Source organism: Puma concolor, chromosome D2 (assembly GCF_028749965.1).
Source record: "Puma concolor isolate L17-30 chromosome D2, mPumCon1.1.hap2, whole genome shotgun sequence".
Taxonomy (NCBI): Eukaryota; Metazoa; Chordata; class Mammalia; order Carnivora; family Felidae; genus Puma; species Puma concolor.
In genome coordinates this window covers 53565510-53593504 of record NC_141677.1, presented here as the reverse complement: position 1 = coordinate 53593504, position 27995 = coordinate 53565510, and the positions used below count along the sequence as shown (strand labels likewise).

The 27995-nt window shown below is 35.7% G+C and overlaps 1 protein-coding gene across 1 annotated transcript in view; it reads right to left on the bottom strand.

Moving 5' to 3' along the window:
• The window catches only part of MARCHF5 (membrane associated ring-CH-type finger 5), a 58119-nt gene that overhangs the window by 10388 nt on the left and 19736 nt on the right, over positions 1-27995 (bottom strand). Inside the window, exons 2-3 of the mRNA XM_025918142.2 lie at positions 27613-27815; positions 2454-2584 (exon numbers count right to left, since the gene is read on the bottom strand). Coding sequence (XP_025773927.1) covers positions 2454-2584; positions 27613-27815 — 334 coding nt within the window. The remainder of the gene's footprint in view (positions 1-2453; positions 2585-27612; positions 27816-27995) is intronic.

The following is a 27995-nucleotide window of genomic DNA, read 5'->3' as shown; positions in this document are numbered from 1 at the left end:
CCCTCTCTCTCAAATTAAAAAAAAAAAGATTGAGTGAGCCTAAAATCTTTACTCAAAAAGAGCCATCCTATTTCTTGTAGTCAATTAGGTATTAAGAGAAATCACTCAATCTCATGGGGCCTTAGTTTCCTCACCTGCAAAAAATATAGATATACATCCGTATTGTACATTCAATAATGTATATATCTGCTCTAAGTTTTTGTGTCTTCGTCAGTACTAGTGAACTACCTAAACCTCCCTGAACTAATGATGTACTCATTAATCAAAACTGGAGTTTTAATTTATTTTATTTAATTATTGCGGAGAATATAATCAAATAAACCTGCTACTACCTGACAGAACTAGTCATATAAAAAAAACCCCACGATATTTATGAAACCCCTTTAAGTATTAGTCTCTGTGTATATGCTATAACAGGAATACCTAAGTGTAAGACAGTCTCTACTTTCAAGGAAATTACTTTTTAAAAAATATTTGAGAGAGAGCAAGAGAGAGTGTGAGTGGGTGCAAGCAGGGGAGGGAAGGAGAGCGGAGAGAGAGAATCCAGTGCAGAGCCCCACGTGGGGCTTGATCCCACAAACTGTGAGATCAAGACCTGAGCCAAAATCAAGAGTCGGACACTTAACCAACTGAGCCACCCAGCACCCCTCAAGGAAATTACCTTCTAATAGGAAAAGCAAAGGGCTGAATATAGGAAAAATTAAATAACTTCAGTAATCTATATCAATATCACTTGGTCAGCACAAGATTTGCTGCCATTTAAAGAATGACAGTGGCAGGAGTTGTCTGGTTAGTTTCAGGAGGGAAAAGCAGCTGAACTAAGCCTGAAAAGAGTTCAGATTTGGAGAAGTAGAGAAGAGAATGGAGAGACAGGTATGAGGCAGGGAGGGTGGCAAAAGTCAAAGGACAGAGGTAAAAAACTAAACAGGAGCAAAAGGATAGGATGCAGGGGACAGCCCAATAGGCCTCAAAGTAGAATGAAGTAAGACTATGAAGGATTTGGCATAACAAATCAGGTCAAGGAAACAGAATCTTTTTTAAGTCAGTGGTTCTTAATCTTTATCCATTACACTCATGACAAATGATGGTTTACTATTTGTAATTCATTCTAGTGACTACATCCAGATTTTGGGGGTATCCTCAACGCTTCATGAAGAAACCTTGCAATACTCTGTTTCACCATGACTAAACAACCAGAAAGGCTACTTACCATGGACCTGGCATAGGCAAGTTATGTGCAATTTCTAGAATATTACATAGTGTGTAAACTATTACTGAGTTACTTATGAAACACTTACCCAATCTAACTGCTGCATTGGAAGTCCTACTTAAGACAGAGGAGACAGCTTGGAGTAGATATTGAAGGGATTATTTTAGGAAGATTAATTTGGAAGCATGGACTGACAGAAGAGAATGAAATTAGAGAAACCAATCAAAAGGCTCCTTTAGCCATTCGGTATGATAGGGGAGTGACAACAAAGTCAGGTGTTATAAAGACTGTGGAAAGGAAGCTACGGATATAAGATATCAAAATGGAAACTGCTTGGATTTGGTCAGTGGACTGGAGATAGGGCTACGAAGCAGAAAGTTAAAGGTAATCCTAAGAATGTAGGATATAAACCGAGTAGATGGGAAAATGATAGTAGCAATCAGAGGTATAGAGAAATAATAATATTATAAAATATAAATAAATTTAGGTTTCAAATTGAGGAAAAGACTAGTTTGATTTCAGAAATCCTGAGTGTGAAATCACAAGTGGTCACATAAGGAGAAGGGTCAAGCTGCAATGGCAGGACTGCTTTTGAGGATAGAATAGGGCAAAAGATGTAGATCTAACCATAAAAGGCACACAGCTGATAGCTGGAAATCATTAGGGAAAAAGTATAAAGAGAGGAATCAAGGGCCTGGGACTAAATCTTGAAATTTAATCTAATAATCTTCACCGACAGTTATTGATTGTAGCAAAAAACGGGAAGTAACTAATTTCTAATCAACAACAGACTGGTTGGTAAATTGTTCTAATTCCATATGTAGAATGGTATGCAGATTTCTGCATACTTATAAAAAGATCTCCAAGATTCACTGTTTGTAAAAAAAAAAAAAAAAAAAAAAAAAAAAAAAGGCGGGTGTACTTCTAATATGCTTCCTTTTAGGGGGAAAAAAAACGTATGTGTGTGGGAGAACAAATTTATTTTTTCTTGCACATGCACAAAGAAAGTCTAGAATATATTACATAACTAATATAAATGGCTACCTGGGGAAGTGAGGGGGAACCTGGGCAAATGGACAGGAGTAAGAAGATGACTTTTCACTATATACTTTTTTTTAATAAATTTTCTTATTTTTAAGCCTTGAGAATGTTATTATTCAAAATAATTTTTAAAACTCCTAACAGAAATCTAATAGATCTTCACATTAAAAGTATTATCACTGAATAGAGTAAAATACTGAACCTGCATCACTGTCACTGCTCCATAAGTCACAGCTGTCCAATAGATAGAGCCAACCATTATTCCTGCTGCAGCAAATGGACAAGCTTTTGAGATCAGTCTATCTGCAAGATCCAAGACGTAAACAACTGGACCTATAATAAAAGAAAGTAATATTTCAACACAAGACAGATATTTAAAAAATGACTTGTTCAATATTTTCCAATGATCTAAAATGTTGTTATGAAGTTGGATGTTCTGATGCTTTAGAGGTAACTGTTATAAATGTGATGGGAACCTAGATTTGAATAAACTTAGAATTTCTCAGTTGTCTTGATGAATAGTTAAGTTCTGCTTCCTAAATTCTAGGAAATAGCTTCTTCAAATTTTTATCTTTATCAGTAAATCAAATAAAGCCTCAAACGCAGCTGCTTCTTATGAAAAAAATAGTTCTCTTACTTATTTTATTCACACTGGCTACTGCAGAATGAAATGGCCATTTCAGAACAGTTCCTGCCCATAATTATATTCTCTAGTACTTGGTAAAAATATCACTTCTTTGACTTCACTCATTACTTCCTTGGTGCAGTATGTGAAGGTATCCAGTGCTATTTTCTTGTAGTTATAAGAAGTCAATCTATCTTACGTTGATGTTTCAATATGCAACATTTAGTTGAGTAGTATTCTCTACAAACTTTTTCCCCCCAAGCTTTTATTTAAATTCTATTTAGTTAACATATAGTGTACTATTAGTTTCAGGAGAATTTAGTAGTTCATCACTTACATGTAACGCCCATCTAACAAACTTCTTTTAATGATCACCATGCGAGTTTTTATGACATTCCAACAGCTGTATGTGCCAATTATACTTCTATTATTAAATGCTTACTGTGAAATTTGGCTACTACCTTTCTCTGTAAGTTATTTAGAATAGCTATATTTGGAGGTATTCTAGACTGCTTTTAAGCCCAATACAATTTAGCTCCAGAATTTTTCAGAATAGTGAAAGGGTCTCAGGACTGAATTAGAACAAGGCCTAAAGAACTGAGTATCTAAGTTTAATCAAAGAAATATAAAACCTTGATTTAGTAATCATCATATTTGTTGAATACCCTCCACATACAAACTATCACTTGAGACATTTTCTTAGAAATGTATAAGAATTATTACCTACCTTCTGAGGGCTTACAATCTATGAGGACGCTGTAGAATGTAAAAAATTATTTTTATTGTAGAAAGAAATTAACATAGCAATATGAGATAAACACGTATGAACAAGCATCGATCTATAGAGCCTTGATCAATACTTCCCCTGATCGCTAGAGCCAGTAACATTACTAGTCACTGTAAGAGAGACCCCACTGTGAAGTAGAAAGAACATTGGGGGCCACATTAAAGGACCTATGATTTCAATTCAGTGTATTTACTATCTCCTCTAACAATAGTTTGCACTTCTTAAGTCTACATGATACCAGCTGCTGTGCCCCAGGCATTACATGCATCATTATTCAATCTTATAATGTATAGTTTTATCCTTAAAATATACAAATTTGCTGGGTTAAGTTTAAAACTCCCTCAGAAGGCACAATAGAAGTCATTTTAGTGAGTCACCAAAGATCTGTCAAATGCTGGTACTAAAAGTTAAAGACCATAAAGTATATATAAAACCTCCACACTTCAACTTTCATATTCTCTACTGATAATCCTTTAATCAAAAATTGAAGCCACAAAAGAACAAGTCCAGACTCTCCACAGCACATGCAGCCACTACCAACATCACACCTATCTGATGTCAATCCCTCCACTGACATACCAGATCCCATCTCTTGCCAACTCAAAGACACAGCTCCAGCAACGGTTTCCTACATCATTTCCTCTCTACTCTTTATTGGAATGTTTTCAATCAGACATATTGTTGTTTCTTCTATCTTAAAAAAAACCAAATTATCGTCTTGATCTTTCTTCCCCCGCTGCTTGATCTTTGCTCCCTTTACAAAATTCCTCAAAAGACTCATCTGTTTTCACTCTCCTTCAATTCTCTTGAATCCACTCCACCAAAATTGCTCATAATGGTCACTAACAACCTATGAACAGCTGAATGCAAAAGGGAGGACTATTTGGCCTAACAGAAGTATCTGACATGGATATTCCCTTCTTCTTCCTCGTATATGGTTCTTCATTGTACTTCTAGGACATCATCATCTTTTGGTGTTCTTTCCATCACCAGTCATTAACTTTTCAGTCTTCTTTCTTGGTTCCTCCTCCTCTTCTTGACCTCAGTGAAACCCACCCTGCCAATTTCTACCTCATGATACTCTCTATTTACTCTGCATTATTTTTCTTTTTCCCAAAGCACTTACCACCTAACGCACTCTAATTTATTAGAGTAAACATACTCTAATAAACTAGTATAACATACTCATTCTATTTCCACCTGTGAGAATAGGGGCTGGGAAACTATGGGCTAGGCCAAACCCAGCTGGCTGCTTTTGTAAATAAGGTTTTATATGGAACATGCCACATGCAAAAGCCTAAAATATTTACTGTCTGGTTTATAACAGAAAAAGTCTGCTGACTTTTGAACTAGAATATATGCTCCAAAGGGAAAAATAACACTTTTGTTTTGCTCACTGATGAATCCCAATTCCTATGATTCTAAATATTTGAATTCTCTACTAAGGTACTTATGTAAAACTACGCCATGAAAATCTTTCTGTACCAAGCCCAAGGTAACTATAGGGGTATTTTCTACTGAGTCAGAATCAAAATTGGTAAGGAAAGAAGGTATTTTGCATGCTTCCAATGTAACTTCTTCCTCCCTCTTCAACAGGGTACATCCATCAGTAGATAGGATGAAGCAATATAATTCCTAACATGGTAGTCAATCACTATCACTTTTATCTATCATGAGCATGGACAATTTAGAGATGTTTGAATTGTCTTCCTTTAAAGATTTCAGAAGGTTCAATTTTCTTCCTGAATCCACGGGTGTGAATTCTTTTTGTACAAGCAAAAACAAACAAAAAATCCACTTCTGGAAATTTTCTACTTATTCCTTGGGTCACATACAAAAGATGTGCCGGATTACATGAAGACACTGGCTGTGTTTCATAGTCCTTATTTCCAGTTTTTCTGAAATAATCTTGTCTAATCTTTTGTCTTTATTTTTCCTAAAACTCTCCATGCTCTTCCAGATAGACTAGTCCAAGAATAGTTTAATAAAGATAAATGCCTAATAGTAAACATACCAACAGAACAGTAAATTGCCATGCAGGGGAGGTATTTCTTAAAGATTATCTAGGCAAGCTATTTAGTGAATAAGAACAATTACTGAATTTCTCTAGATGACAGTCCCTGAGTCACTCTTCTTACTAGGAAGCTTACCATATGCTACTATCTCATAACTTGGGATGGAAAGAGAAGTTACTAGATTCTTCTTACTGTCAGATTATAGCACAGAGAGTAGTGGGAAGTGAGGAAAGGCAAGACTAGCCATCTACAACCTCAATTCTAATGAAGAGGAAGAAGAGTAAATGCACATCACATAAGTTAAATACCTAAGGGCATAAAAAGACTTCAATGTTTTAAAAGGCATTTTGAATTTTTAACGTCTCGGTGGGCTTCACCACTTACTTTTCAATGTACTGTATTTACACAATGGATGGCAATTGAAGAAGCTCTGTATAAATGTAAGTTTTGAAAACCCAATAATTTAAAGGGCACTAGGGAAGCTCGCAATTAAGAGAGAATCTATTGCGAATTCTTTTGTACAATAAAGAAGCTTTTGTAAAGAAAATAACTACACCCTAGTATTCTGGATAAATTCAAATTTTCACATTTCAGATATGAATGACATCAAACAGCAAGCTGAGACCTAATGGAGAAACTCTTAAGTCCATGTCTACTGAAAAATAAGTCATCAGTTTTATCTGGAAGACACTGCAAAAGGAGGTTTGTTGCACCGGTGATTTACATTCAAATTCATGTATGCATGGTGTTAAAGGTACATCTTGGAAGATAAGAAATTAATGACTGAAGGGCAGAAAATATTTAGGGCTCAACATCTATGGGCACTGCTCACTGTAATACCCAGAATTCCCATGGCCTTTCTCTGGGACAGAAAAGTATCCTTAAAAAAACAAAACAAAACAAAAAAAACCTCTGACCAATTCTTGAGAAATAATTTCTACATGTTGCCAGAATGCTATAAAGTTTCTAACACAGAACACAATTTAATGAGCAAAAATAGATGTTTCACAAGATAACCTTGTATAAATTCCTGAGAAGATAATAGCTTTACTGAACTCCAAAGTTTCTGTTAAGTGGCCAATAGTTCATAAAAGAGATTTAATAAGACAGACTGTTTGCAAAAGGTATTCAAGTTTCCAGTTTTTTTTTTTGTTTTTGTTGTTTTGCTCTGCATTGAACTAGTTTTGATCTAGACCCAACTTAAATGCCAACTTGCTAAGCCAAAACAACCTCACCTTCAGCTTCAGAACCATCCAGAACTGCAGATTTTGGAGGCCACCAAGAGTCCAACAATATAGTCCTAAACTTCTCTCCTTGCTCCAAGTCTTCTTTTTGTTGTGTTCTATTTCTGGAATGTCCTGTCCCTACCTACTTTAAGTCTATATGAAACCCAACTTCCCAATGAAAACTAATCTAACCTGACAGAGGTTGACTAATTGCTCTACCCCACCCTGTTCATGTCCCATGAGGCTTCCTTTAATACTATCCCATAAAATGCACTTACCCCTTTGCTTGTACATAATGTTAGTACTTTATGTTCTTGTTCAATGTTTGTTCAGTTGTCTCAATATCCTTATGTCTGTCCATGTCAGCATCATCATAGATTGAAAACTCCCAGGGGGCAGGGGCCAAGTCTGTTTAACTCGTTTTGTACAGTGCCTAGGATAGAACCATGTACAGATAGGTGCTTAAAAAAAATGCTTTTGATGATGATTGGCATCACTCTCAGGGACTCTGTAGGCCACAGCTATCTCAGCACATGGTACTTGGCAGTACATTAGGGCACTTTGGCCTGTTGCATAGGATATTAAAATATAATGGCATAGGACCTAGCTGCAGCACTCTGTGGCAAGCATTTGACTCAATCCATTGTTAAAAAAGGTCCTTTAATAGGGGTGCCTGGCTGGCTCAGTGAGTGGAGCGTGCAACTCTTGATCTTGGGGTTGTGGATTCAAGTCCCACGTTGGGTGTAAAGATTACTTAAAAATAAAAATCTTAAAAAAAAAAGTATATGGTCTCAAGTCAACAAATGTGGATTTTATTGAAGACATGAAGTAATACCACAACAACCATCTCAGAAGTTAAAAGTATATGGAACTCCTGATGGGACAGTAAAGAATTTTAACTCTTTCTCTAGCATTCATCACTGTTTTAAACACTAGACTTCAGAGGCCAGGTTGAAGAGCCTCAGAAAGCTTATGTAAATGTCATCTTTGATTGCTCTGCTGGTAGGGTGAGGTTATACCAATTTTATGCAGGAATAAATATCCTACAAACTCAGGCTATCAATTATTTTGCTTAGTAACAAGAAGTTAGACATTAAATTGTAAACAGGTAAGAATATGTTGTTGGGCAATTTTTTAGACAACCAAACTAGTAATAATTGGCCCCAAATCCTCAAAACAAAACAAAACAATGCTGAGGAATAAAAGATCCAGAGTCAAAGCAGATGAGTACCATTCCTGTGTGTGTGTGTGTGTATACATATATACATATAGCATAATACCATATATATATATATATATATATATGTATATATATATATATATGTAGAATACCATGAATAGTAACTAAAGATCATAGTAATTCTTAATTACATAGTCTATGCCAAAAGAAAGCTTAAATTTATCCTCATAAGAGAATAGCCCATAGAATTCATTCGTGGGCTATAAAGTCAACTACTAAGTACCTATTAAGCACCTACTGTACACATAACATTCTACTTTGCATTAAAATAAATGTAAATGAAATTTATACACCAGCCTCTGCCTCCAAGGAGCCTCCAATCTAGTTAAGGACAACCAATAAATACACATTAAACAACTGAAGAACTTTAAGGAAAATTTAGTATATGTACATTAGTATGCACAGACTTTACAGATACGTGAATGGAATTTCAAGTAAACATTATAGGGGGATGAGGATTCAGAGTTTTTCAATTGATATATACATGTGTATTTTACTAATTAACAGAAGTGAATCTTAGACTTAGAAGTCTATGATCTGAAAAGGGGCATTCTAAAAGACCTTCTAACTGGGGCAAAAGACTTTCTTCAACAGGTTTATATAGTTTTAAAAAGCTAGTATACCAGTAATATCAGAGTTAATTGACAGAAACCCTGACTACGGTTCAAAGATGCTGACACCCTCATAGGAAGGAAGTTCCTGATGACAGACATGCTAAATGAAAATGAAATTTCAGGAAAATTAATCTTATAATAGATTATTTAAAGTCAATAAACTAGAACAGAATCCGCCAAGATTTTGTATCCAAACCAAATACAAAGAAAAAGTAACAATCCAGAGAAACTTAATATAAAGAGACAGCTGAATTAGGAAAAGATCAAGAAACATCAGAGAAAATGCAATATGGTTTTTTTTTTTTTGAGAGAACAATGACTAAGGTATTCAATTCTTTGAATTTCAAAATAAAATGTTGAAAAAGTTCTTTAAGGTGTGATAAAAGAAGCACCACCATCAATTATCATTAGTTAATACATAAAAACAGATGGCAATATTGATTATGCATATACTATGCCAAGAAATTACTAATGAGAAAACTTTTTAGAGAATAACAAAAGGTTATCATAAGATTCAGGTAACTATAACCCTGAGGAAAGTCAACCTGATATTACTATTTCATTTTCTTCTTCCCTTTATGTGAGAAGCTCATATTAGGCTTCTTAGAGCCAACATAACAATGTGGTCATAAGAATTTGGTAGGGTCTATTGTGTGAATTTGTACAAATTGATATCCCTGGACCTCAATTTCTGTTATCTGTTCAGTAAGGCTATTAACTACCTCAGAATTTATGTGAAAATCAAGATAATGCATTTGAAGTCTTAATATAGTGCTTAGTATTATGTAGTAACAACCAATGTCAGCTATTAGTTCTTTCAAAAATGGCAAACTAAGTTAGATATGAGAGCTTAGAGATAGGAGGTATAATCCAAGACAGATGTATGAGGAAAAATTTATGGCATAAGGTTCTAGTATAAAAATAAGACTCCTTCAGGAAATTCTCAAGTAAGAAATAAAGGATAGATGTGCTTCAAGGTCTGGGACAAGGGTGGGGGAGGACAATTCACAGAGCCAGGAAATTTGGGAACGAAGACGGAGATGGAGGATATAAGGCTTACAGAATTTAGATCTATAATGAGTATTTTTTTTTTTTTTTTAATGAACTCATCCATGGTTCAACCAACACTGGGACTTATATATTTTTAATTTTTTTAAATTAACTTTATTTACTTACATATTTTGAAAGAGAGAGGGGAGAGAGAGAATACCAAGCAGGTTTTGCACTGCCAGCACAGAGCCTGATGGCCGGCTTGAACTCAAAAACCATGAGATCGTGACCTGAGCCAGAGTTGGACACTTAACTGAGCCACCCATGTGCCCCAGTAATTACTTAAAAAACATTTTTTTAACGTTTATTCATTTTTGAGGAACAGAGAGAACATGAGTGGGGGAGAGGCAGAGAGAGGGAGACCCAGAATCCAAAGCAGGCTCCATGATCCCAGCTGTCAGCACAGAACCCAATGCGGGACTCGAACCCACGAGCTGTGAGATCATGACCTGAGCTGAAGTTGGACGCTTAACCGACTGAGCCACCCAGGCACACTGAGTAATTACTTTAAAAAAAAAAAAAAAAGATTCTATAATTATGTTTTGGACCTATAATTCAGCTATCTGTATTTATATGCAGTGTGCACCCAGAAAGTCTCACTCTGTTCAAGATGCTTCTTAAAAAAAAAAAAAAAAAAAAAAAGATGCTTCTTAAAACTAATCTACTTTTAAATCTTCGGTAACAAGACGGGAAGAGATTCGCATCCAGTAAATGCAAAGAAATCCTATTTTGAAGGTATCCTAGTCATTTGCCTCATAAGAGGGTATATAAATGAGAGCCAAAGAAGACCTAATGAGTATAAAGTATAACTACAAACTTTGAGAACAGGAAGTATTCAAAGACTGAATCACTATGGAATGGAATTTTTGTTTTTAAATTCATTTTGATACAAAAGCAAAGTAACTTGGATACAAAAGCAAAGTAAAAATAAACACTTCTCTAATGGCTAAGTGTAAACATTACTAAGAAACTTATTAATATGAAGTACCTGAATTCTTAAGTCTATAGACTGGTTTTCAAGTAGTGAAATAAGCCAACTATATATTTTATGAGAGCATCTGGAAAAGTAACAGGTTGAATTCATATGAATAATACAGGGCCACATGTGGTTATAGGAAAACGATGTCCCTATTAGAGAGTAACTGATAGCTTAGGAAATATTAGAAATTGAAATTACCATAAAATCGAAGCCTTGAAAAAATTTAAAAACACTAATGCTTATTTTATAGCACCCTTTTGCAATCTATAGCATTCTTACTTGCTTTACAATGGTTCAGCCATCTTATAAAGACATATAAATTAAAACTATGAGATTATCTTTCCTTACCTAACAGATTGGCTAAAATTTTAGTTTGTCAACACATTCTATTGGCAAAGCAGTGAGCAAACAGTACACTATGGGTGCATATATAAGTAGTATTAATACCTACAGAGAGGAATTTGGCAATATCTAGCAAAAGTATATATCCAATTCACCCTTTGACTCAGCATTCCTTTCTCAGTTCATCTTTCCATAAATATTCCAAACTAATAAATGAAGACATAAAGAATTGCAGTATCATTCTTCTGTATCACCTAAAAAAATAATAGATCTAGAGGCAATGAATGAAAAAATTACCAATCTTGCTAAAACCAGTAGGTAGAAGCTGATAGGGAACCTAATCAGATGCATCAGGTTGATAATACCTGTATGCACCGAATATAGTTTTACCATAAAAAGGACTACACGGTTTTTTTCAGATTTATTGAGATATTTTTGGCATACAACAAACTCAAGGCATACAATGTGATGATTTGATACACATATATATTAAAAAAATTTTTAATGTTTATTTTTTGAGAGATAGTCAGAGACAGAGTATGAGTGGGGAGGGACAGAAAGAGACACACAGAATCCAAAGCAGACTCCAGGTTCTGAGCTGTCAGCATGGTGCCCAATGCGAGGCTCAAACCCATGGACTGTGAGATCATGGCCTGAGCCGAAGTCAGACACTTAACCGACTGAGCCACCCAGGTGCCCCTGATATACATATATTACCAAAATAAGGTTAATACCTCAATACTTTTTTTTTTTAATTTATTTTTGAGAGAAAGAGAGACAGAGTGAGGGGGAGGGGCAGAGAGAGAGTGAGGGAGACAAAGAATCCGAAGCAGGCTCCAGGCTCTAAGTTGTCAGCACAGAGCCTAATGGGGGGCTTGAACCCACCAACCGTGAGATCATGACCTGAGCCGAAGTCAGATGCTCAACCGACTGAGCCACCCGGGCGCCGCTCAGTCCTCTTAATTACCATTTTTGTGTTGGTAACATTAAGATCCACTCTCCTAACTGTAGTTAATCATAGTCACCGTATTGTGTATTAGATCCCTGGAACCTACTCATCTACTAGATGAAATTTTGTACCCTCTGGCCAACATCTCCAAATATCCCTTATCCTTAGGCAATCACCATTCTACTATTTCTATGAATTTGGCTATTTTAAATTCTACAGGTGACAACATACAGTACTTGTCTTTGTAACTTATTTCATTTAGCATAATGCCTTAAAGATTTATCCATGCTGCTGCAAAAGGCAGGATCTCCTTTTTTAAACAGCTGAAGATTTCATTGTATGTATGTGTGTGTATATATCTGACTTTTAAAAAATTCTTTCATCTCGTGATAGACACTTAGGTTGTTTCCAAGTCTTGGCTACTATGAACAAAGTTGTGGTGAACATGGGGGTGCAGGTATCTCTTTGAGACCCTGATTTCATTTCCTTCAGATATCTGTAGGGTTGTTGGATCAATGGTAGTTCCATTTTTGATTTTTTGAGGACTCCACTTTGTTTTCCACAGTGGCCACACCAATTTACATTCCCACCAACAGTGCAATGCATAGGCGTTCTCTTTTCTCCACATTTTTTTTTTTTTTTTTGATAATAGCCATTTTAACAGGTGTGAGCTAACATCTCATTGTGGTTCTGATTTACATTTCCCTGATGATCAGAGATGCTGAACATCTTTTCATGCATTGGTTGTATGTCATCTTTGGAAAAGTCTGTTCAAGTCTTTTTGCGCATTTTAAAATCAGATTGTTATTTTGCTATTGAATTGTATGGGTTCCTTATATACTTTGGATATTAACCCCATATCAGATAGATGATTTACAGATATTTTCTCCTATTCCATAGGCAATTGCCTTTTCAGTTTGCTGATTGTTTCTTTTGGAGTGCAGAATCTTTTCGGTTTGATACAGTCCCACTTGTTTATTTTTGCTTTTGTTACTTGCACTTTTGGGATCATATCCAAAAATCATTACCAAGACCAATGTCAAGGAAGCTTCCCCCTAGGTTTTCTTCTAGAAGTTTTATAGTTTCACACTAAAGCCTTTACTTAAATACATTTTAAATTAATTTTTATGGTGGTTATTAGTAAGATGGGGTCTAATTTCATTCTTTTGCATGTGAATATCAAGTTTTCCCAACACCATTTATTAAAGAGACTATTCCTTCTCCATTGAGTATTCTTGGCTCCTTTGTCAAATATTAGTTGAACATCGTTTACTTCTGGGGTCTCAATTCTGTTCCAAGAGGACTATGTGTCTCTCTCTATGACAGTACCATATTGTTTTGATTACCACAGCTTCATAATAAAGTTTGAAATCAGGAAATGTGGCGCTTCCTTTTGTTCTACTCAGGATTGCTTTGGGCATTTGGGGTCTTTTGTGGTTCCATACAAATTTTAAGATTATTTTTTCCACTTCTGCAAAAAAGGCGACTGGGATTTTGGCAGGGATCTCTACTGAAATAATCATAATCATGATTTTTATCTTTCATTCTATTAATGTGGTGATTCGCACTGATTTACAGATGCTGAACCATCTCAAGGATAAATCCCATTGGGCCATGGTGTTTGATCCTTTTAATGTGCTGTTGAATTTGGTTTGCTAGCATTTTGTTGAGAATTTCTGCATCTATATTCAGCAGAATACTGGCTTGTGGTTTTCCTTTCTTGTAAGCCTTATATGGCTTTGATATCAGGGCTCATAAAATGAATTTGGGAATTTCTCTCCTTTTCAATTTTTGGAACAGTTCAAGAAGGACTGGCATTGATTCTTCCTTACATGTTTGGTAGAATTCACCAGTGAAACAATTTGGCCCTGGGTTTTTTTGTTGGGAGGTTTATAATCTCCTTGCTGTTGACCTGTTCACATTTTCTATTTCTTCATGATTTGGTCTTGTTAAGATGGTATGTTTCTAGGAATTTAACCTTTACTTCTAGGTTATCCAATTTGTTGGCTACAATTGTTCATAGAAGTCTGTCAGGATTCTTTGTATTCCTGACATGTCAGTTGTAATATGTCCTCTTTGAAAGACAACTACACATTATATGCCTCAGGTTGTGATGTAGTAAGAAGTACACAGGACTATGAAATATTCTTGCAAAAAAAAATCGTATTTAACTTCACTGATGAGATCTAACCACCATTATAAGAAATGTAAGGGATACAGCAACATATTACCCAAGTATTCTTGGGCCATAATAATAAAATCCATAAAATGGGAAATTCTATGATGATAAATTATTTTTTTATTTAATGAAAAAATTACAAGGGAAAAGCTAAAATACTAGGGTTTACAAGTCACACTAGGCCTTAGGTCCATACAAAGCTGGAGAGCTGACTCTAAGGGTTATATGAACCATGAGTGAAAGGGTAAGCCAGAAAAATCCACATGACAACAAAGTGAGCCAACAAAGAAAACTATCTTATCTTCAAGAAGAAAAGTAGGGGTGCCCGGGTGGCTCGGTCAGTTGAGCGTCTGACTCTTGGTTTCAGCTCAGGTCATGATCTCCTGGTTCGTGGGTTTGAGTCCCGCATCAGGCTCTGTGCTGACTGTATGGAGCCTGCCTGGGACTCTGTCTCTCTCTCTGCCCTTCTCCAGCTTGCTCACTCTCTCAAAAATAAATACATTAAAAATTTTTTTTGAAAAAAAAAAAAAAAAAAGTATGATGAGGACAGTTTCTTCTAAAAATCTGTAACCATAGTCAACTGGCATGCAGATTTCAGGTTAGAAATCTGTCTGTGCTAAGGGAGAAATCCCAAATGCAAATCCTTTCTGGAGTTCTTTCACCTTCAGGATATCCAGTCCACAAATATGAACACAAGTGTGCACCTAATTCCCACACTCAAGAGAAATGAAGCATCATGAACAAGAGCCAGAAGAAAACAACAGTTTAGGTTACCAAAGACTTTAGATAATGGAATTATCAACCCAAACATAAAAAACTATAAAATAAAATACAAAGTAACATAAATGAAAAACATGAGACTATAAACAATCACCAGGTGCATTTAAAAAAAACTAGAACTTACAGAAAACAAAACCCCTTGCAGATTATGAAGAGAGAATTTAAGAACTGGGTAACAGTTAAGAAGAAATTATAATGCTGCAGCACAGAGACCAAAAGACGAAAATCCATAAAAGAAAATAGAAATGTCTAACCTAACTCTAATCAGAGTTCTAGAAGAATGGGCGGAAAAAAAGCACAGGGGTGCCTGGATGGCTTCATCAATTAAACTTCCAACTTTGGCTCGGTCATGAGCTCATGGTTCGTGGGTTCTAACCCCACACTGGGCTCTGTGCTAACAGCTCAGAGCCTGGAGCCTGCTTCAGATTCTGTGTCTCCCTCCCTCTCTCTCTCTGCCCCTCCCCTGTTCATACTCTCTCTCAAAAATAAATAAAACATTAAAAAAAAAATTAAAAAAAAAGAGGGGCACCTGGGTGGCTCAGTCCATTAAGCATCTGACTTCTGCTCAGGTCATGATCTTGCAGTTTGAGTTTGAGCCATGTGTTGGGCTCTGTGCTGACAGCTCAAAGCCTGGAGCCTGCTTCAGATTCTGGGTCTCCTCTTCTCTCTGTCCCTCCCCTACTCATACTCTGTCTCTCTCTCAAAAAATGAATAAACATTTAAAAAAATTAAAAAAAAGAAAAAAGCATAAAACCTAAAATTTAGTATGGGGGGGCACCTGGGTGGCTCAGTCAGTTAAGGGTCAAACTCTTGGTTTTGGCTCAGGTCATGATCTCATGGTCTGTGAGTTCAAATGCTGCATCAGGCTCTGTGCTGTCAGCAAGGAGGCTGCTTGGCATTCTCGTTCTTTCCCTCTCTCTCTGCCCCTCCCCTGCTTGCTTTCTCAAAATAAATAAACTTAAAAAAAATTGCTACAGGGGAAAATACAGTATCAGAGGGAAAAACACTTCAATCTGGAAGATGGCCAAGAAAAGGGAGAAGGGAAAAGTAGAACAAATGGAACACACAAAATGTGACAGTAAAAACCCAACTCTATCAGTATCACAAGAAGTGTAAAAACACAGAACTGAAAATAAAAGGATAAGGAAAGATAAACAGGCAAATACAACATCATCAAAAAAAAAAAGCTGATATATAGGAGGAAAAGAGTAACTTTACAGTGGAAAAACCTGACAAACACCATCTTAGCCAGATGACCAAGGTCAGTATCACCAGTGATAAGTAACGTTGATGGTATTTGTCTTTGCTATATGATGAAAATGGCACTTCCCCTCTGTGGTCTTGTTCCCTATAACGCATAACCTCAACAGACAATGGGAAAAACATCAAACAGATCTGAATCGAGGGACATTCTACAAAACATCTGACCATTACTTCTCAAATGTGTCAAGGTCACCAAAAACAAGGAAAAGTCTGAGAAACTGTTACAACCAAGAGAAGCCTACGGAGACATGACTAAATGTAATGTGGTATCCTGGAACAGAATGAAGATCTTAGGTAAAAATAAGGAAATCTGAATAAAATATGGACTTTAAATTAATAACAATGTAGCAATATTGGTTAATTATAACGAATGTACCACAATAAGACGTTAATAATAGAGGAAACTGGATGTGGGATGTATGGGAACTCTGCTATTTTTATAATTTTTCTATAAATCAGAAACTGTCCTAAAAGTTGACTTAAAAAAAAGATGGTGTAGCTATGTCTATTCTATATTATCATGTCTATATTATACACAAGTGTAAGACAAAAAAAAGCATTATTGGAGATAAAATAGTCATTACTTAATGATAAAGTGTTGAACTCACAAGGATATTTTATTTTATTTTAAAAAAAAAATTTTTTTTTTCAACATTTATTTATTTTTGCGACAGAGAGAGACAGAGCATGAACGGGGGAGGGGCAGAGAGAGAGGGAGACACAGAATCGGAAACAGGCTCCAGGCTCTGAGCCATCAGCCCAGAGCCTGACGCGGGGCTCGAACTCCTGGACCGCGAGATCGTGACCTGGCTGAAGCCGGACGCTTAACCGACTGCGCCACCCAGGCGCCCCAGGATATTTTATTTCTTTTTTTTTTTATTATTTTTTTTTTTTAATTTTTTTTTTCAACGTTTTTTATTTATTTTTGGGACAGAGAGAGACAGAGCATGAACGGGGGAGGGGCAGAGAGAGGGAGACACAGAATCGGAAACAGGCTCCAGGCTCTGAGCCATCAGCCCAGAGCCTGATGCGGGGCTCGAACCCACGGACCGCGAGATCATGACCTGGCTGAAGTCGGACGCTTAACCGACTGCGCCACCCAGGCGCCCCAGGATATTTTATTTCTAAACCTGAGGAGTAGGTGAACAAGTGATGGTTTATTAGTCTTTATTTCTCATATGTAGTTATGATATAATCTTTTGCAACAAAATATTTTATAATAAAAGAGAAAAAAATACCTGAGTGAACAGTCTGCTGAGCTTTGATCAATGTTAAGGCAGCAGATATAATTAGTTCTGTATATTGATAGCAGCATGCTGGCAAAGGCAATGGAAAAGCAGGCACGCCAATACACTGTTGGGAAGATTAAATAGGTATAATCTCTACAAAAGCCAATTTGGTGATATCTATTAATGTTATAAATGCATGTACTCTTTGACCCAGCAATTCTACTCTAGTCATTTATTTTAGATATATTTGCATGTGTGCATAAAATTATTTCACAGTTGTTTATGACAGCACTGTTTGTAGTAGTAAAAGATTAGAAACAGCCTTTATGCCCATCGACGGGAGACTGTTTATATAAATAATCACACATCTGCAATGGGATATTATATAACTGTAAAGAAAGAAAAAGCTCTTTATACACTAATATAAAGTGGCATCTTCCATATATTACTAAGAAAAAAAATACAGAACATAATATATAGCGTATTTGTCTAGAATATTTTGACATATAATCTAATTGTGCTCAATATTGTGTTTGCCTCTTCATATTTACTCATCTTTCTCCACCCTGCTTTGCGCACAATTCGCCAAACTGCATCTTCCAGGCAACCTTGCCCTCTAGCTTCTCATGTGTCTGAACAGTAAGTGGAATGGCGAGAAAATCAGAGGGTGGTAAAAGTGCTTCCCTCACTCTAGGCAGTTTGTATTTCTTTCTCTAAGACCATAGATCCTGTTAAACAGCTTCTGCTAAAGCTCTTGTCAAGTTCTGTTAATAGCTTCCCTTCCCTGCCCTTTCAGGCCTAGGAGTGGAAATAGTTTCACACAGTTGCTGATCCTTGGGTATTTTCCTATCTCTTGTTTATTCTTTTAACTCTATCCTAATATTCATAGCTTTTCAAGGGTGGGGTGAAGTGAGGGAGAGAGAAGAAGGAAAAAAAGAGAAACACTGAGACTTCTAACAATGGTTGCCTCTGAGTAAGAAACTTACCAGCATTTTGGCTGGTGAATGTGGTAAAAAGACTTTCATTGCACACCCTACTCTTTTGAATTTGGTCCATGAGAATGTATTATCTAGAGGGAAAATATATAAAGTAAACTGAAACATTTAAAAGAGACAAAAGAAAATACTAAGAGATACTCTCGTTGGGGCATCTTTTCTTTCACACATTTGCTATCTTTTGCCGTGTCCAGCAGGGTAAATGTGGACACAAAGAAAAAAGAGAATAGATCTTTTGGTGCAAGCATCTAGCCATCATTTTGCTTCTTGGTCATGTTTCTCCTTCAATTCTAATAGCATCAAATCACTGAAAATAATAAAAATAATTTATTAGCAGTATCTCAAGTAAATTCAAATTCACACCATCCCTATTCCTTCTTACAGTACCTGAAACTACTTCTTATTCATATGTGACCTGGTAGCTGACTCACTGAGTGACAGTAACAAGAAATTCAGCAGTTTAAAAGCTTGGCTCCTTCACTTACTTGCTAGAAGCCCACGGGATTCTATTAAATAAGTTTGCTGAATGTGTTCTTACCTAACTGTGCAGAGCTTTTGAGAAGTTTAAATAAAAGAGCATAGGCAAAGTGACAACAAAGTGTCTGGCAAATAGTAGGAGCCTGTTAGCAAATGACAGCTATTGATATCACTATTATTATTATTAATAAAGTAACATTACAAAATAAATTTTATTTGGTAGGTTCTCTAGGAAAGGTTTCTCCCAGGAGTCATCCTTCATCATCCGTAATGAATATCTTTCCCTAAGTTTTACACTTCACTTAATATTTGCTAACTACTTTTTGAGGGTGACTGTTATCTTCAACTCTATACAGAAGTTTGAATTAATGTTTACTTGAGAGTAACCATAAAGAAGAACAAAACTAATAAAAATTTAACTTGAGGAATCTAAGGGGGTGCCTGTCTGGCTCAGTTGGAAGAACATAATCTCAGGGTCCTGACTTCAAGCCCCATGTTGGGCATGGAGCCTTAGGGGAAAAAAAAAAAAAAAGTAATCTAAGTATATACCAATAATATATTAAGACATAAAATAGCAAAGGTGGCAACACTAACATCAGTTAAAATCAACTTTAAGACAAAAATTATTAGAAACAAAAAAGGAAATTTTATAATGGTAAAAGGGACAATCCATCAGTAAGATAGCACAATTTGGAACATATATACATCTAACAATAAAGCCTAAAATAAATAAAGCAAAACGGACAGAACTGGAGAAACAGACAATTCAACAATAGTCGGAGACTTCAATATCCCACTTTCTTTTAAAAGAAAAAAAAATTTTTTTTTAATCTTCATTTCTGAGAGACAGAGTGTGAGTGGGGGAGGGGCACAGAGAGAGGGAGACACAGAATCAGAAGCAGGTTCCAGGCTCTGAACTGTCAGCACAGAGCCCGATGCGAGGCTCGAACTTATGAACTGTGAGATCATGACCTGAGCTGAAGTCAGATGCCCAACTGACTGAGCCACCCAGGAGCCCCAATATCCCACTTTCAATGAAGGATAGGTAAAAGATCAACAAGGAAATAGAGAATATTTGAAAATACTATGAACCAAACAAGATATTTACAGAACGCTACACCTAATAACAGAATACTCATTCTTTTCAAGTGTACATGGAACATTTGCCAGAATAAATCATGTCAGGGCATAAAACAAACCTTAATGTATTTAAAAGGACAGAAATCAAAGTATGGTTTTGTATCAAAATAGAATAAAATTAGAAGTCAATAGCAGGAGGACACTGGCAAGTTTATAGGTATGTGAAACTTAAAACAACACACTCCTAAATAATCAGTGAGTCAAAGAAGAAAGCTAAGCAGTCCTTAGACGGAAATTTATAGCTGTAAATGACCACGTTAAAAAAGAAGAAAGATCAAGAGAACGGGAAGACAAGCTACAGATGGAGAAAAAATATTTGAAGACATAACTTGATAAAGGACTTTTGTCCACAATATACAAACACTTAAAAATCAATAGAACAAAAGAATCTGATTTTAAAAAGATCAAAATATTTAACAGACACTTCACCAAAGATATAAAATTGTAAATAAGTACATGAATAGATGTTCTATGTATCATTAGGGATTTGCAAATTGAAACAATGAGATACCACTAAACATCTATTAGTATGGCTAACATCCTAAACATTGACAACACCAAATGCTGACAAGGATACAGAGCAACAGGAACTCATTGCTGGTAAAAATGCAAAATTTCAGCCACTCTGAAAGGCAGTTTGGGTTTCTTACAAAACTAAGCATATTCCTACCACAATGATCCAGCAAACATGCTTCTTGGTATTTACCTAAGTCAACTGAAAACCTGTGTCCACACAAAAACCTGTACATAGATGTCTACTGTTATTTATTTTTGAGAGACAGAGCACGGGTGGGAAGGGCAGAGAGAGGAAGACAGAGAATCCAAAGCAGGCTCTGGGCTGTCAGCACAAAGCCTGATACAGGGCTTGAACCCACAACCATGAGATCATAACCTCAGCCGAAGTCAGATGCTTAACCGACTGAGCCACCCACGTGCCCCTACTGTAGCTTTATTTTTAAATGCAAAACCTGGAAGAAAGCAAGATGTCCTTCAGTAGATGAATGGATAAATAAACTGTGTACATCCAGACAATGGAATATAATTCAGTGCTAAAAAGAAATGAACTATCATGCCATGAAAGACACGGAGACATTTTATATATATTACTAAGTGAAAGAAGCCAATCTAAAAACGCTAATCTAAATGCATCCCGTATGATTACATTTATATGGCATTCTGAAAAAGGTAAAAATATGGAGGTAGTACAAAGATCTGTGGTTCCCAGCGGATAGGAAGGAGGGAGAGATGAGTATGTGGAGCACAGGGGATTTTCAGGGGAAAAAAATATTATGTATTATACTATGATGTTGGATATATGTCATTATACATTTGGAAGAATATACAACCATCAAGCAAATCCTAATGTAAACTATGGACTTTGGGTGATAATAAAGTGTCAATAATATAATGAAGTATCACCAACTGTGACAGATGTATCACTTTGGTGAAGGATGTTGATAATGGAGACGGCTATGCATACGAAGAGGCAAGGAATATAAGGCTATCTCTGTACCTTCCTCTCAATTTTGCTGTGAACTTAAAACTGCTCTAAAAAATTAAGTCTACTAAAAAACCAAAAACTTAAACCAATAACCTAACTTACTTTAAGAAACTAGAAGAGAGGAGCACCTGGTGGCTCAGTTGGTTAAGCATTCGACTTTGGCTCAGGTCATGATCTCATGGTTCCTAAGTTGGAGCCCTATGTCAGGCTCTGTGCTGAAAACTCAGAGTGTGGAGCCTGCTTCAGATTCTGTGTCTCCCTCTCTCTCTCTCTCTCTGCCTCTCCCCAGCTCACACTTTGTCTCTCAAAAATAAATAAAAGCTGGAAAAAAAATTTAAGAAACTAGGAAAGAAAAGCTAACTAAACCCAAACCAAACAGAAATAATAAAGACTAGTGTGGAAACACATGAAATAGAAAATAGAAAAATGGAGAAAAATCAATGAAGCCAAAATTTGGGTCTTTAAAAAGATCAACAAAACTGACAAACCTTTCACTAGACTGACCAAGAAAGAAGAAAAAGATTCAAATTACTAAAATCATGAACGAAAGAGGGGACATTGATATTAACCTTACAGAAATAAAAAGGATTATAAAAGAATACTACAATCATATGCCAACAGATGAGATAATCTAGATGAAATAAATTCCCAGAAAGACACAAACTACTGAAACCGACTCGATCAAAAAATAGAAAATCTGAACAACACTTTGTAACAAGTGAAAAGATTGAACTAGTAATCCAAAAACTTCCTATAAAGAAAAGCCCAGGACTATATATGGCTTCACTGCCACCAAACATTTGAATTAATGACCAATCATTCACAAACTCTTCCCAAAAAAAGTAAGAGGAGGGATCACATCCCAACTCATTCTATGAGACCTGGATTATCCCAAAACCAAAACCAGTGAAAGCAATCACAAGAAAACCACAAACAAATATCTATTACGACTACAGACAGAAAAATCCTTAACAAAATACTAGCAAACAAAATTCAGCAATATCTAAAATGTATTAGGGGTGCCTGGGTAGCTCAAGCAGTTAAGCATCCAACTCTTGATTTTTGCTCAGGTCATGATCTCACAGTTTGTGAGACTGAGTCTCATGTCAGAGTCTGCTTGGGATTTTCTCTTTCCCTCTCTGTCTGCCCCTCCTCCACTTGCTTTCTCTTTCTCTCAAAATAAACTAAAAATAAATAAGGAAATAAAATGTATTAAACACCACAATCAAGAGGAATTTGGGAATTTGTCCACGAATGAAAAGTTGGTTTAACATATGAAAATCAATCACTGTATTATACCATAATAATAAAGGAAAAAGAACACACAATCATCTCAACAGACTCAGAAAAAGTATTTACCCTTGCATGGTAAAACCATTCCACAAATAAGGAAAAGAACAAACATTCTCAATTTGATGAAAGCCAGATGAAAAGCTCAGAGATAACATACGTAAGAGCAAAAGACTGTTTTTCTCCTAAGATTAAAAACAAGACAAGGATGTCCGTCCTAAACGAAGTACTGGAGGTTGCAGCCAGAGCAATTAGGCAAGAGAATAAAATAAAAGCAAACAGACTGTAAAAGAAGAAGTACAACTCTTTCTATTCACAGATGACATGATCCTGTATAAAGAAAATGCAAAGCAATCCACTTAAAACGATCAGAACCATTAAATGAGTTCAGCATAGTTTTAGACATGAGATTAAAATACAAAAATCTATTTTGATACATCTGAATAACCAATCTGAAAATAAAATAATTCAATATATATAATATAGCATCAGAAAGAGTGAAATACTTAGGAATAAATTTTATAAAACAAAAGACCTGCACACTGAAAACTATAAAAATGTTGTTGAAAGAAAGAAAAAGAATCTAATGTGAAAGTCTCTGGTACTCTCCTGGGAATCAAGAACTCTGCCTTTTGAACTCTTCTGTTTGGCTAAACAAGAATACTACCTGGTCTTAAACTTCATGGATATGCTTTAATAAAAGACAAACCTTTTTTCAGCTGGTATTCCCTTCATGTTTTAAAGTAATGTTTCTTAAATTTAACATGTACATAACTTATCTGATGATGTCATAAAAATGCAGATTTTGATTCAAACTGGGGATGGGTGGGAGGAGGGGCTGAGGTTCTTCATTCCTAACAGCTCTCAGATGATTCCAATATTGTTGGTTCTCAGACCACACTTCTAGCAGTTTTTAAGTAATTGCATACATGCAACCGGCCTAACTCACTAGGAGAAAGAAACAATAAGATGGGTGGCAAATCGTGAGAGGAATGAGTCTGATGGATCTTTTAAGGTTTTCATAACCAAACACAATATATTCCCTATCAGTAATTAACACACACTTGCCACCACCCCTCCATTGTGGCCACCACTGATGCAGCTAGCCAGCTAGACTGAGGCTAAATCCATATAAAACTTATAAAACCTGTTATACAAAGATCATCCCACAGAACTTTAACTGTCACCTCTTCCTCTGCATTTTTTCTCTAGTATTCCTTTGTCTAGTCAGTGTCTCTCACGTGTTATTTGGAGACCAGTGGTATAGTCCCAGGCGATTACTCTATCAACTGGTCTACAGACAATTTGATGAAAAAGTAAAAATTTTGATCACCAAACATTTCCCAAATTTGAAAAGATAAGGACTTTAAAGAAAATTCTTTTAAGTCTTTAACTGTTATGTTTCCAGGGTCACACATACTCTACAAGGATACTTAAGAGGAGACTGTTTTGGCTAACAAAGCTTCACATCATGAGAACTGTTCACATGGTTAAACATGTATTTTGTTATTATTATGTGTTAAATCTCAAATTTAAGAAAAAGAATCAATGCCTCAAAGGTTCACTGAAGAGCAAAAGTGATAAAAATACATTTAACTCAGAATGTCATAAATGATAAATGATATACTATCAGAGTTTAAATAATGTGATCTTGGAATGGACTGTGGCCAGTAAATTAGAATTAGTTTGCACAGAAGACCTCCTTGTTCCCATTGTACTGTAACACATTATTAAACAGGGACTGAAACATTATAAAACAGGGACGAGAAGCCACTGAAGTATTCACAGAATTTTCAACCACTCCAGCCTGCGATCAAAGCCTGCATTATGAATTTTGTCACTGAAAACAAAGATAAAAACTGTAGTCAAAGGAACTTCCAACTTACTTTAACAAAAACAGGCATAAATGGTTAGTGAAACACTAATCACGAATATGCTAAAAGAAAACAATCTGCTGGCAAAATTCTATCATCAGATGACACTACTGGACATTTATGTTTGGTACACAGTAAGGAAGAACAATTACTATTACAGATGTATATTCTTAAATATTTTGTTTTATGGCTGGAAGAAACCACTAGTGTTCAGAACATGAATCAACTCATGGCATATACACCATGTAAATCAAGAAATATATGCAACTTTTAACTGATTATCAGTGAAAACATGAAACAGAAGGGATTTTCTTTTAACCAACAATTATTTTTGAACCTTGATTTGAAAAGGTATACTGGGATCAGTATGGCCAAGCCAGAGGACTAGCCATGTGTGTACCAAGAGTATGGCACCTGAAAGCCAATTCACACATGGCTTCATTTATCGACAACAGCTGGCATTTGCCATCAAGCCGCCTATTCTTGAGTTAGTGTTAAAAACTGCACGGCTAAATGGGTAAGGAGCACTAAGGAATCTACTCCTGAAATCACTGATGCACTATATGCTAACTAATTTGGATGTAAATTAAAAAAAAAATGTTACGAAAAAAATTGCATGGCAAACTATGAATATAATTCAAACTGCAGCCCTTGAGCAGGTATCTTTAGCATGTTATCTCATCAAGAGAAAAGAATGCTAATAAAAACTATTCAAATGAAGTATACAAACTTTTTTTCACGAAAATGATAGTCAGTAAATAATTTCTACGATTATCTGTGGTTTACTCAAGTGGCAGATCTCCATGGCCAACAGTAGAGTGAATAGTGTGAACTTGTCACTTGAGGGCAAAATTCTTAAGGTATATAAAGAGCAAATCATGATACAAATGCCTCAACCAAAAGAAGTCTGACCTTTCCAACATCTAGCCATTTTCTCTCCTTGTGGCAGAAAAAAATCAATGTCTTAGTATTAGGTATACCTAACAATCATATTCAATCATCACACTAGACCTAAAAACTTTTTAGAAATGAATACAACCAAAAGGAGAGATTTACCAGTGCCACCTTCCAAATATTCAGTGTCACTGCTGAGTGCCACTCATTTGTCAACTCAGTGCCTCACCTAACACTGTATGTAGTTTTCGATGATAATTCCTGTAATAATTTTTGTATCCATCCAAATATAAATATCTAAAACACCTAACAGAATCATCCTATACTTCCTATTCCCAAAAACCTATAGTTGAAAAGTGAGATTAGTAGAATTAAAGAGTTGGAAAAAAAAGTTAAATATGAAAGCTTAACTTTGATTTTAGTGAGCTAGGTATCAGTATGGTGAAAGAATACAGCAGTAATTAATTGCTTTTCCTGATGTTTAAATTACTTTAGAATACTGCTTTAATATTATTAGTTGACTCTTAACACAGGTTTGACCTGCATGGCTCCACTTATAAGTGGATTTTTGGGGATAAATTCAGTGTACAGTACTATAAATGTATTTTCTATCATAATTTTCTTAACATTTGCTTTTCTCCAGCTTACTTTATTGTAAAAATACAGTATATAATACATATAACATATAAAATATATGTGAATTGGCTGTTTATGCTAGCAGCAAGGCTATGAGTAGATAAGTTTTAGGGGAATCAAAAGCTGTAGGTGAATTTTTGACTGCACAGTGTTAGTACCCCTAATGACTGTGTTCAAGAGTCAACTGTATAATGGAGATGTGTGACTTACTCTTTTGTCTTTATTTAAAATCCATGATATATTTGAAGACCCATCATGTGGTCCACAAATTCTAAATGTTTGAGAAACACTACTTTCTCTACTACTTTCCATTTATATGAAGCTATTATTTCTTCCTATGAATTATGCTAGGGAAATTTTGTTTACCCTTATTATTAAACTTCTCACATTAGAAAAGCACTTCATTATCTGCATTTACATTGCCTATTTTTATTTTTTTTTAAAAGAGGGTCTTACTTCAGTATGTATAGCCTCTAGGAAAAACAAATCTAATAATTATTTGAATTTCTCCTTGAACCCTACTCCCCTTGAAAGTCATTCTTTCCGTCTGACCTTCCCAGAACCTAAACTGCCTTCATATACCTATTATAGCCAAGGTGATATTAAAAATGTTTAATAACTGGTATAACCTAAACACCAGAGACACCATAATCACGTGGCTGTAATGGAACGTGGTAACTAAATATCAGCCTTACTTACAGCTTCCTTTAAATCATCTGCTCTACTTTTTTCAATGCTAGCCCCATTCTAAAAGATCTCTGGTTATTACTTCCCTGCCCAAGTTGCAGAAAGAAGAAAGTAGTTTTCATGAAGGATAACCACATAAATTGGAATCCAAAAATGAGATTAACACTGTCTACTAAGTCTTTAACTTCCCTTTTATTCCTTAATAGAAGAATTAAGGATAAGTATTAGAAAGAACACATTGTTGTTTTCTTTCTCATACATCAATGGTCTCCAAAGAATAAGGCTCTTCTGGTCAGCTCTTTATTATAGTTTTGTTATTTGATTTTATCCACAGAGTCAGATGTCCCAGTTTTTTATCCACTCAACCAAAATAAAAACATTTAATACACAAATGGGTGGATTTGGGGATATATTAAGGATAATGTAAACTATTAGCAAAACAAAAAAATAACATTTAGAGAGGAGATAACAGAAAGGGAATAGAGAAATTTACAAAAAAGCAAAGAGATGGGTCACTTTTAAATAAACCTGAGATCATAGAGTTAAAAAACATCACATATATCTTTGTTGTTTTTCATGATCTGCTTACCCAACTTTGGAAAAACTATTAAGTATTCAGCATTGCATTGAGGACATGCCACTCTGGCTGTACTGTTTCCTCTTTGTTTTTCATCTACCCAACGCTGTAGACAAGCCTGGTGAACCCATTTTGTAGATCCTCTGCACCTGCATGGTCTCACCCATTCAGCTGTTCTATCATCTTCATCAGTGGCAAAACACACCCAGCAACTTCTGTAAATTAAAGAGAAATAATGACGTTATCTTTAAGACCCCAGCCTCCCTTCCACCGCAGCACTCACTTAATGAGATAAGCCTACTATGTTATAATATAGAACCTCTACTTTACATTCAAATACCAAGGTGACAAAACAATCAATAGATTTCCAGTTGGAGTTTCTTCTTTTTGGTTTT